The 12,413-nt window shown below is 35.4% G+C and overlaps 1 protein-coding gene across 1 annotated transcript; it reads right to left on the bottom strand.

Annotated features, from left to right (window-relative positions):
- Nucleotides 1–2,065: 2,065 nt before the first annotated feature.
- On the bottom strand, nucleotides 2,066–10,731 carry LOC129242213 (trypsin). The gene is made up of 4 exons (XM_054878766.1): nucleotides 10,701–10,731; nucleotides 2,665–3,006; nucleotides 2,303–2,601; nucleotides 2,066–2,227 (listed from the first exon to the last, which is right to left on the bottom strand). The coding sequence occupies exons 1-4, from the start codon at nucleotides 10,729–10,731 to the stop codon at nucleotides 2,066–2,068; spliced, it is 834 nt and encodes a 277-aa protein (XP_054734741.1).
- Between the last annotated feature and the right edge of the window lie 1,682 nt (nucleotides 10,732–12,413).

Below are 12,413 nucleotides of genomic sequence, written 5' to 3'. Positions count from 1 at the left end.
CTCTGTTAGCCTATATGAAACACGACGATAACGTGAAGTCATCACCCATGCTTCTAAGGGATGCCCTAGTTGAGGTAAGGTGTCAGAAAACCAACGTCATCATTGTTCTGCCACAAACTCCCATCATGCCTGCTGGGGAAGTACAGGAATTAAATTTGATTTTGTTCTTAGCAAAGATGTGATTGTTCTAAACATAGTTCAGAAGCTCACTTTCGTTCACTTTCATGTCACAGTTCTGTATGACAAAAATCTTTAGAATTTTCTCCCGGAAAAGACACGAGAAAATTTGGATCTTTAGGAAGGGTCAATCAATGAAATGGTGAAGATATACACCTCTGCGTGTAACATGGCTCTCAAGAGCTCTTGTTCATTAAGACCGCCCCTAATAAAGAGCAGTTACCTTGGTGGATAACTGGACTCTCTGAATTTGGGGCAGTTTAAACGGTTTTTTAATAGAGTAAGAAGCATTAAGTTTCCCTTAGGATGGAAAGTGTACAAAGTAGGACTAGGAGTCTACAGGTCTGAAATTAAGAAAGCTAAGCGAAAGTCTTGTAGAGGTTTCTGTAAAAGTGTGGAACATTGCCATGAGATCGCAAGGTTCCGATGCATTCCTTCGTGAAATTCCACTCACATAGGATACCTGAGGGACGAATCCGGGGTTATAAGCGGCAAGGACGCCCATTATCCGACTAAGTCGCATTCGATCAATTACAACTGGGAAAGTGAAGCAAGCCTTTCTTGCACCCGTAGCGTTTTGCTGGATAAGGCGTTTGTTGTTGGCTGGTCTTTATCTTTACGAGATGTGTAGATACGGGTTACATACCCAGATCGTGGAGGGGCGTGAGGGTTACATCCACATTCGAGATCACATGTATCCTCTAAAGATTTCAGGTTAATCAGTTCTTCATTGTTCATGCTGAAGATCATTAAAAGGCCGATTGATCCATGTGCCCAACATCTGCCTTGTACACTATTGTTAAAGATATTGAGATGTATATTCCCCAAAAATACTTCACAGTAAGCGCTTTCCTTGGCATTGAGGGGCCTTTCAACAACAATCAGCAACATTGGGGCGGCACCTCACTCCACCGACAGGTAAAAGGTGATTGCCTTGGCGAAAGGGAATTTTTTGGGTACTCTGTATGTTATCAAATGGGCAACAGGTTCCGGCTTGTTGATGAATTTTCCTAAGATAAATATTGTTTTGTTCACGAGGAGATATAAAATACCCAAAGTTTAACGGGGCACGTCCCATTGGTGCTGTCTGATAGGTTGAAGTACCCAGGGTTAGACCTTGACGGAAAATTAACGTAAAAAGCCCATGATTGCAACAGGGTTAAGCCTCAACTTACATTACTATATAACTTTTGAAGCAACTTGGCTGTCACTGAAAACCACGATTTTAATTCCTCGCCACCTGTGGCCTATTATCCAGTCAGCTATTTTAACTATTGTAAAGACTTCCGATTGAAGGCCGTAATCGATGGGCCAATTTTCAGTCTTGGAACCGTCGTAGAAGAAAACTCTTACTGAGTTTCCCAAGATAGTTTTTGGATCTTTCCGTTGCTCCCTTGTAGGAAAATCAAGCTTAAGGTTTAGAAATATTGAGCCTTCTTAACAACTTTGGACCGGGGGAAAGGCAGATTTGCTTTATTAGCTCTTGTGGTGCACAGCTAACTTATTTCTTTCTGTTTGTATTCAACTATATTAAAAAAAGCAATTCAGAAAACAACGGACGTATGGACTTCTTAATCATCTTATTTTAACAGTTTTGCCTATTTTGCTCTGCTTTGGTCTGTAATAACATTGTCAGGAACGCGAGCTTTCATAACCCACGAAATCATTGCAATTCACAATATTTTCTATTGTGACTATAAAAGAAAAAAGGTTACATTTTCGTTATATAACAATTTCCTTTTGTCTATAATTTTACAAATTGTTTTACTAATTCCTATGTAAATTTTTCAGGTACAGTTCCTTAATACAAAAACTACGTATATTTTCACTTAATCTAATTGTGAAATATACTGCTGCACTTATATGCTAATTTATATCACAGAATTTCTTATATATTAGTGTTTTTACGTAAAACAGATTCAATCCAGTTGACATACTTGCTGACGCGTGTGTATATTCCTGGAAGTCCTGGTCTGGCACAACCAATTCCCGTAGAGACAATGCCTACTAATATTTGGTTTTTCATAATCAGTGGACCTCCAGAATCAGCCTAAAGTTAATTTTTATGTTTTAGTTTTATTTTACCATAAAAAAATAAATGCATTAGTAGGTATCAAATACTTGCCCAACACGAATCCGCTCCTCCATTTTTATATCCCGCACATAACTGTGTGTCTGAGATCAAACTGTTAGGTTTTCCATTTAATTTATAAGACTTCTCGCAACTATTGTTGTTCCAGATTTTGACTGCTACCTTTTTTAAAACATCCGCTTTGTGACCTTCTTCTTGATTCTCATTTGTCCATCCCCAACCGGATACCGTTGCTAACTGATTTTCATACTCTATAAGAGGATTTTCAACAGTTACGCAAATTGGCTTTACTCTTTCCGTAAATACCAAAGGTGCATCCAATTGTAGTAGGGCTAGAGTAGTTAGAATATTAATGATTCTATGATAAAAATTTCAAAAACATATTTTTACCATACCAATATCATTTTTTACGTTCGTACATTCATATTTTGGATGTGGTACTATGTTTTTAAAGTTAATTCGAATGGGAGTAGATTTTTCCGCTGAGTTACCGTTAAGATATTGCGAAATACTATGAAGACCAATAACTCCTTGGATTTGTGATGTTTGAAATATCTTGTTCAATCCATTGCAAACGCAATGTCCCGCCGTCACAAGCCATTGTTCATTTAATATACTAGCACCGCAAAAGTGTCCTCCGCGTCTTGTTAGACTTACCATAAATGGTAATTCACTTTTCCCGGCTTCAGAACCTCCAACAATTTTCGGACTGCGATGGTTACAAGGCACTGAAGAAACTTTTTAAAATGGAAAATTTCAAGAAATAAATTAATTTAATTACTCGTTAAATAATTTAAATATTTCCTTAAGCCCCGAAAATTATAGGGTGTATGCATAAGTCCAGATATATGTATATATGTGTACATATATTTAAGTATATAAATATAAATATTTGTATGCAGATGTATAATAGACTGGGCCAAAAAAATCGACTATTTCTTCACTATATCGAAAATCTTGTTCAAGGTGATAAAAAAAAATATTGTGAAGATTTGAGATGATGAGATTATTATTATTTATAGTAAAATTACGTTTTCGTATAATAAATAGCTATTAACAGAAAATAGGTTTGGATATCTTATAAAATTTAGATATTTGAAGTGATAACATTGATAGAATGATGATTTTTAATTACAATAAATAAAATATCAATTTGCTCCACTGAGTATAAAAAATTGGTTAAACAACGAAAAAAACAATAATGTAATTTTTTTTTCATCTACAATTGCGAATAACTTTTGAAAGAGCGATTTTATAAAAAAATGTTAAGAAACCTTCCTTATTGTTCGTTTTTGAAGTGAAAACTTCTTTAGAATCGTTGGGAGTGATTTGAGAAAAAGTGAAACGAAAAAGCGACACCAAAAAGAAGAAGAAAAGAGATATACGTATATATATGTATGTATAGAAAATGCTTCATTACCAGGCACACAGAAGGATGGCATAAGCAAATTTAAATTTGTGAATTTATATATGTATGTATATATGCGGATATATGTATATATGTTGTGTGTATGTACATATGTGCCTCGCCACAGCAAAACATACGGTAAAATTTCTCAAGAAATCCAGCGCGCATTCATAGGCACAGCATTGCATGTACAGTAGGGCGGGTCGATTTAAAAATCGCTCATTGCTCTATGAAAATCGTATTCTAGGGATCAAAATAACAAAAACTTTGCCGAAGGAACCATACCTCTAAAACGAATTCTGATGTCCCCCAATTTCAAAATATTACCATTTTTGGCCTTTACATGAAAAAATCAGCTAAATGGCTATGTTTTTTCTTTATTTTTATTTATTTATAATATTATCTATTTTTTCTCTTAAGAAATTTATTTAGTCAGAACATATGTAAATGAATGAATGTGAGTTATAGAAAAGAAACTAAAAAGTTCGACCCATATTGGGGGACATCAGAAATCGTTTTAGAGGTATGGTTCCTTCGGCAAAATTTCTTATTCTGATCCCTAGAATATGATTTTCACAGAGCAATGGGCGATTTTTTTGCCTTCCCACAAATCGACCCGGCCTAATGTACAGTAACCTTGAACAGGCAGCTGCGATTGTCGAGCATTTAGAAACATATATTTACATACATATAAGGGTGCAAACATATTTACGGAGCCGCGGGCACTCGACTTGACAAAAATTGAATATTGGCAAATAATTCTACGCGAAATATTCCAATATTGACTATTTTCGAATTGTCGAGAAAATTAGCATATGGGCGGCTCGTTTTATGAATGAAAGTACTTGCTCTTAGAACTATGAGCTCGAATTTATAAATCAATTTTTTGATGATGAGTTTTGTTGCACAGTACAATAGTTGAAACTGTTCGGCGCCGCCGCGACTGTTCAGCGCTATGGCAACTAGGATGATGGCCGCTACGCCTGCGCCTATTAATGCATTTTGTTCTTGTAGTCGCTAGGCATAGAATTTTAGCTTTGGACGACATACGCATTTACAGGAATAAAGTGAGTGGCCTGTGTGCGGTTGTATGTAGATGCATATGTGTATATTAATAAGCATTGTTTTGCTGGAAGTTCAGAACACAAATATGTATGTACATACGTACATATGCTAGGCCATAGTATAGCATACATACATATGTATAAAAAATTCAAACCACAATTCATGTTTATGCACCACAGCGAGCGGTCGATTTTGGTAAGAATATGTAGATTGCAGATTCAGATTCCTCGTACGCAAAAATCTCCAGAATATAAAAAATAATATAATAAAAAATAGATACATATATATAATATATAAATAGATATACACCCTTTTTGGGTGTTCCTTGTCTTTGTGGTGTGTGCCTAGTTATTGTTCCACCAATGGAGGCACCTTTTATGTAGGAGTTTTGTTATTGCCTCCTGAGGGCCGACAGCTATGAGTATTAGAAAAAATGTTTTCTATCATTTCGTGCTTCACGCACCGAGATTCGAACCTGCGCACTTCCAAATGCCAGTCATGCATGAACTCATTCGACTACGGCGGCCGATGGTAAAAATAGTTGCATTTAAATAAAATTTTAAATACTCTTCCGTAACCAGTATCTTCAAATTGAATAAAAAAAAACCAACTCTTAAAACCGCCAACCTGCGAAAAATTTTAAATTACTTCTCTATACTAGACTTTTGTCCAACATTAACTACCAAACGGACTACTGCATTCGGAACTGTGGTACCATCCACTCTATTAAATAATATTACGTTTGACAGTGTGATTAAAATATACAATTATATGAAATGTATTAATATATCAGACCATATAATATTTAAATTGTACAGTTAGAAATAATTCATTTTCTAATCGCTAATTATGTTAGGGTTATATTGTATACTAGCAAACCCGGCCCCTTTCGCTGGGCACACTAAAATAGAATATATATGGTTTAGAACAGAAAATATATGATTTTCATATTATTTATTTCTTTATTCTTTATTCAAGCGCTTTGGCATAAACAATATTTTTTGTTTTTATATTTGTTTTTGAGTAAATATAAAATATAAATTGAAAATCAGGAAAAAAGAAGATTGTTTTTAAATTTCAAATCAACGCATATGAATAAACAATCGTCTTTTTTCCTGATCATCCATGAATTTTTCGTTTCAATTTATATGTTTTATTAAGCATTGGAGCTTTTTTAACCATTATCCATTTATATTTATCAAAAAAAAAAACGAAAAAAATTTTTTTTACACGAACACATAATTTCATTCGGATTTCACATTAAATTCTCAAATTTCGTAAGAAATTATTCACTGTTCCAAAATCCACTCCAAAAAAATTCACAAACAATTTTTACATGTTGCACTTACGTTTTTTCCTTATGGCATCCAAATCAGAAAGAAATATTGACACATTGTAACTCACACTGTCAATTTGACAGTTCAGTTCCGCCCCAAGCGTTAAAAAAGTAAGCGACATTATGGCTGGTTCAAAAGAACGCTGTACCCGTTGCCAGTGCTCCGAATTACAACCAAACTTTACGAAACCCATTTTGGTAGAGATATCTATACTAATATTGTATTATAAAGAGGAAAACTTTGTTTGTTTGTAATGAATAGGCTCAAAAACTACTGGACCGATTTTAAAAATTCTTTGACCATTCGAAAGCTACATCATCCACGAGTAACATGGATTATATTTTATTTTGGAAATAGTGCTCGAGATATAGGTCAAAACGTGGACCCGGGTAACCTTCGGATGTGTATGTACAATATGGGTATCAAATGAAAGCTGTTGGTGAATGCTTTAGTCCAGAGTATTTTTCATGCCGCTCCGGGTTTGCTAGTAAATAATAATAATATAATAATACTTTTCTATGTATGTACAACGCAGACATTCAGAAAAACTTAGTTTTATCAGTTAAATCAAATCATTTGCCAAAACTACTGTCTTCGAAAAATCATCAAATCAAAATCTAATTGAATTTTTTAAATCTGAAACTGTCTGTATAAAATTAATGTATAGAAATCACGTATGTATATTTTATTTCTCATCTGATATTAACTGCAATATTTACTAGTTCTTACAAATCTACCAATTTGTTGGACTAAGTTCGCCGTCAATTGTATTTTCAAATCTTGGCTACAAAGTAAATTAAACAAAAAAAAACCTTATATCCAATCATTTACATCATGAAATTAATATAATTAATTTTGTGTTTCCAATTCGGGCTTTGTCATACGAAAATATTTCTTCAAAAGAATTTTTTTAGGTGATTGAATAGACGTGAATAAATAGGGACATTATAAACGTTGCTCGATCATGAATTTCATCATATTCGTATTTAAATACAAAATTGCTACGTCCCCATTTAGATACCCTATATACAAAAAAAACTTGGCTTGCTGGTTTAGAATACGAACTGAAATTAAGATAGGAATTTATGAGTAAGTGTGGAAAAAGTTTTAGAACGATTTGCTTAGGATTCATGCCGTTAAAGACAGCTTTTGGCTCTTACTCGCGACTGTCTCGTGTAATATTCGTCTTAAGGGCTTTAATAGTTTTTGGATTCTAGATTTCTGCATAACATCGACCTTTCAGGACATCCGACCAAAAAGTAATACTAAGGTAATATATCTCAGAGTTGTTCAGCCTAATTGGGAATGATTTGCTTCCGTGGTATATATGATACTGACTGGTAGTCAAGATCTTCGTAAGAAGCAGTTGTCAGTGTCAAAATACTTAATAAGTTATTCCAAATTATAAGGCTATGCCAAAAATGTATTCGCTGATTACTTAAATTATGAACAGCAAAATCAATATTATACATACAGTCGAGCCCGGTACCTTTAAAGAACTGTTCAAACTGTTCTTTATATAATGTACAATCTGATTCCTTAAAATTCCTTAAATCAGATATAATCGAATAAAGTGCGGCATCTATTATTTCTCTCGCCGTGATTGAATAGCAGTGAGCTCGTTTCAGATTTTGCACCTAATTATTTTATTTAACCTTTTCGTTTTTCTTGATATTGATACAATATAATATTTATAAAATTTTCATGCAAGGCTAAACTATTGCACTTGAAAAGGTCAAAACTACGTACATACAACGAAATATATATACTTATATATGCATATTAATACTATTTACAAATCTATTGGGATTGACTTCATTCAACTTCTTAAGGGGGTCTTCTGGTCTCGAGACCCTGAAATGAAGGGTTTTTTTGGGGATTGATTGTGACAAATCCTGTGAATATTTAAAAAAAATTTTTTTTTTATTTTAAAGGTACATGTCTTGGCTTTTAAAAAATGGTTTTGACTTTGAAAAAAATTAACACCCGCGACCTTGAAATGGCGCTGAAGACGTCCACCTCCAAACGAAACAGGTCTCCATTTTGGTCACGGTTTTTCCACCTGGGTAATCAGAAAGCAAAAATTAGATATGCGTTGTCTTCAGAGTTGCCCTGGTTAAGTTTTCCCGTGACAGATTTTTTTTTTTTAATTTTTTTCAAAAGTTATGCAACAATTTGCAAAAAAATTTTTTTTTGCTCATTTTTTGAACTTTAAAAGGTTATAAAAATGGAATGAAAAAAAATGTCAAAAATCGTACACGGGGAAACTTAGCGGTAAGTTTTCCGAACCTTTTAAGACCAAAACCATTGAAATCGGAGTATAACTACTATGAAAAGTGTGACCAAAATGCTTAAAAAACACGATTTTCGGGGAAACGCGTTTAAAGATAAAGTTTATGATAAAACGGCCGGAGGAGGGTACACTTCGGTGCCCAGAAAAATGTGAAAAATGCGATTTTCAAAAAATCCTTTCTGTGGCGTATTCTCGCATACACATACAACAAAATTATGCAAAAAAAAAATCGATTTTTTTTTCGCTGGAGACCAGAAGACCCTCTTAATTATGCCTATAAATAATGCGATTTAGTATGTTTTGTTATATTAGTTTGGGGAAAAAGAAATCCATTATTTTCTCGATAGATGGCTGTAGTGATTGATATTTCGCAAAGTATCGATCAAACAATGCTCGCTGTTAGGGTATTATTTCACACTAAAAAATTTGTTTGCTATTTTTTGTTTGTTTCATTCTGTTGTGTGTTACAGGGTGTTAACCATGGAAGTAAACAAAGAGAAAATTCAGTAAATTTTACAGTTTTTCTTTGGTAAATGCGAAAATGTAAGTCAGGCCGCTGAAAATATGAATGGTGTTTATGGTGCCGATACTGCAACAGCTGCAATTTTGGTTTCGTCGATTCTGTTACCTTTTTGGTGTTACAGAAAATGTCGAAAATGTACGCATTAAGGTTATTATTTTGTTATTTGTTAAAACATCTGTATTAGTCTGGAAGACAATTGGGGGTTTTTTTTTTGACTGATTTTTACTTCATATATAAATAAAATACCCATTAGTATTTAACAACAAGATTGTTACGACGGCCGCCGTAGCCGAATGGGTTGGTGCGTGACCGAATCCGATTATTGGCTCTGGTCCCTGTGGGGGAACCGCTGATCCACGGTTGACCAATTCATTGGCAATTTCGCCGATGGATACTGCTCTGATAGCAACTTTCTCTGTGTCCATATTTATGGAGTCGACACATTGCTTTTATTGCTTCCTGTTGTATCTTAATATCCAAGGGGAGCAAATCCAGCATGGCATGATTGGTCTGATAAGTGCTATGTATATCCATAGGACCACAGCAGGTTTCAGACCCCAGGTTTTACCAAAGGCTCTGTAGCATTGCTGAAAAAACCTTCAGTGAAACGTGTGTCTCCCAAGTCTGCTTCTTATCCAAGATTACTTCTAGATATTTAACTTCATCGGAAAGACCAAGTTTTACACCTTTCAGTGTTGGAAGACTGAACCCATCCAATTTCCGTTTTCTCGTAAACAAGGCTATGGTGGTTTTCTTCGGATTGATGAAAAGACCTTGTCTCATGCACCAGTCATCGATTTTGTAAAGAATCTTCTGCCTTCTTAGGGATTTATCAGATGTTAGCGCACAGACATTGTCCGCATATGCTTGGACATGAAAGCCGAGTTCTTGCATCTCCGCTAGTGGAGAGTCTACGACCAAGCACCACAACAGCGGAGAAAGAACACCCCCTTGGGAACATCCTTGCTCGGCCCTGACGGTGATTAGTTCGTCACTATTCTGGCCAGCGGTTAACAGCCTCTCAGAGAGCATGAAATATATCCATTTTACAATGGTTTATTAACTCCATGTCGTTCGGCAGAGGAACATACTGAGCCAAAAGTGGCATTATCAAAAGCCCCTTCAATGTCCACGAACTCGCCCATTGTGTACTCGTCATCTTCCAGCCCGGCTTCATTCTTGCTAACAAGATCGTGTAAAGCTGATTCACATTTTTTTCACTCTGGTAAGCGTGTTGATTTCTACTAAGTGGACTTCTCGGCAATACCTCCACTCGAATGTGTTTCTCCACCACTCGTTCTAGACTTTTCAACACGAACGATGTCAAACTGAATGGTCTACAACTTTTTGCTAGGGATATATTCCGTCAGGTCCAGGAGACTTAAAGCTTTCAAAGGAAGATAAAGAAAAGCTTATCGATTCTTTTGTCACTATGGGTTTCGAGTAGAACATTAAACGTTTCCGATTTGGAAATGGTGTATGAACCATCAGGGTTTCGAATGGAATCCAGCCTTACTGAATGGTGTAGATGAAGGACCTTACAAAGTCTGGCTGTTTTCCTGATTTCTTCGACGTTACTGCTGAAATTTCTTTAGGATTCAAGTTTAGCTTTCCGTACTTTTTTCTTATATTCTCTCTGTGTAAGTCGATGATTGGTCCAGTCTTCTTCTGTTTGGGTTTTTAAAGCCTTATAAGAAGTTTTCTGGACCGTACACAAAGCTTCGACTGTTCAGGATTCTACCAAGGAACCGCTTTCCCCTGTCTACTGAGTGGGCACAGTTCCTCAAAGCAATTGATTAAAGTACCTTCTAATTTCTCAGTAACATCTTTAATCATTTCTATTGATTTGAGTTTTTTCAGGTTTGATAATCGCTCTGTTACAAGCTGACCATACCTGCCCCAATCTACATTTCCAGGATTCCTACCGGAAGGTGTTGATATTGTATCAATTCCCAGTCGGAATTCGATAAGACGATGTTCAGAAAGAGAGTCCTCTTCCAAAACTCGTCATTGGTTGATTTGATTTCCAACTGACCTATTGGTTAGTGTTAAATCAATCACCTCTTGTCTCCTTTAGGTCACAAAAAGTTGAATGACCAAATTAGATGACAGGAGAAAGTCTAGTAATTTGAGACCTTTGGGTTTGCATTTTCTGCTTCCCCATACAATGTTCTGTAAATTTGCATCACAGCCCACTATTATTGGATTCTGCATACTTGACTACTTCCTTAGGTGGCTGCAAAGGCAGGCAATAATAAACCTCGGAATGTTTTTCTGCCATGAAAAAGCTCCTCATGAAAAAAATATCTGTCGTTCGGAGTCGGCTTAAAACTGTAGGTCCCTCAATTTGTGGAACAAAATCAAGACGCACGCCACAAATAGGAGGAGGAGCTCGGCAAAACACCCATAAAGGGTGTAAGCGCCAATTATATGTATGTATGAATGTGTAATTGGCCTTTTTGTAACTGCTTATTACAGCAACGGTGTTTTTTTCCAATTCTGCATAATATGCTTCGAGTTCTTCTGACATATCCATTAATCTGAAAGTTTTGTAATCATCTTAAACTATGCCATTTGGAATAATAGAGAATAACCCAATAAATTATTTGTTTTCTAATTTCATCAGACAATAAAATAAAACCGAAAGCCTTCTGCTGACACTGTCCCTTGCACATTGTTATTTTTGTTTATAGTCCTCGGTTTTTACAGCTTTTATCGATACGTAAAGCGTTTTTTAAATATTTTTTTATATGTATTTTGTTTTCTCTGAATAAAAGGATTGTGCGAGTAGTCTATCTCACAAAAGCTGGAGGAAATTACTTTGAAGACTAATAATCGTATTATACTGACATCATTTCTTCTAAGAACCATGCATACATGCACACAATTTCTAGTATTAACTAGATCCGTATAGTATTAACTGGATAATAACTGGATTCGACTAAATCGAAATCGATTAATTTTACATTCACTTCTAGTTATAGATTGTGTGCAAAAGATTACAGCTTGATTATAGACATTTGATAACATAACTTGGGATAAGCTGTACTTAAATCCTGAAAACCAAATATAGGGTTATTCAATAGGTGCGCTTCAACTTTTTTCCGATAGGGAGGGCGAACGACGCAATATTTTTTATTTTTCGCTTGTCATTTGTAAACTTCATTAGTATACATTTCGTCATGGAACGCTACACACTTGAGCAACGATTGCAAATCGTGCAAATTTTTTATGAAAATAATCGTTCTGTTGCTGCTACTTTAAGAGCACTACGGCCATTTTACGGTCCATTTAACAAGCCGTCCCGTTTTGGGGTTATGTGAAGTCATTGGTCTACAGTAACAAGCCGGCTACGATTTGTGAGCTCAGAGCCAATATTGAACGCGAAATTGCTGGAATTTCGGCCGATTTATGCAAAAGAGTAGTCGAAAATTGGGTTCAACGATTGGACTTCGTAAAACGTGCACGCGGTGGTCATGCAAAAGAAATCGAATTTCCTACTTAAATGTATATGTTCA

Source organism: Anastrepha obliqua, chromosome 3, assembly GCF_027943255.1.
Source record: "Anastrepha obliqua isolate idAnaObli1 chromosome 3, idAnaObli1_1.0, whole genome shotgun sequence".
Lineage (NCBI taxonomy): Eukaryota > Metazoa > Arthropoda > Insecta > Diptera > Tephritidae > Anastrepha > Anastrepha obliqua.
Note: the sequence above shows the minus strand (reverse complement) of the source record. Positions and strands in the feature narration are given on the sequence as shown.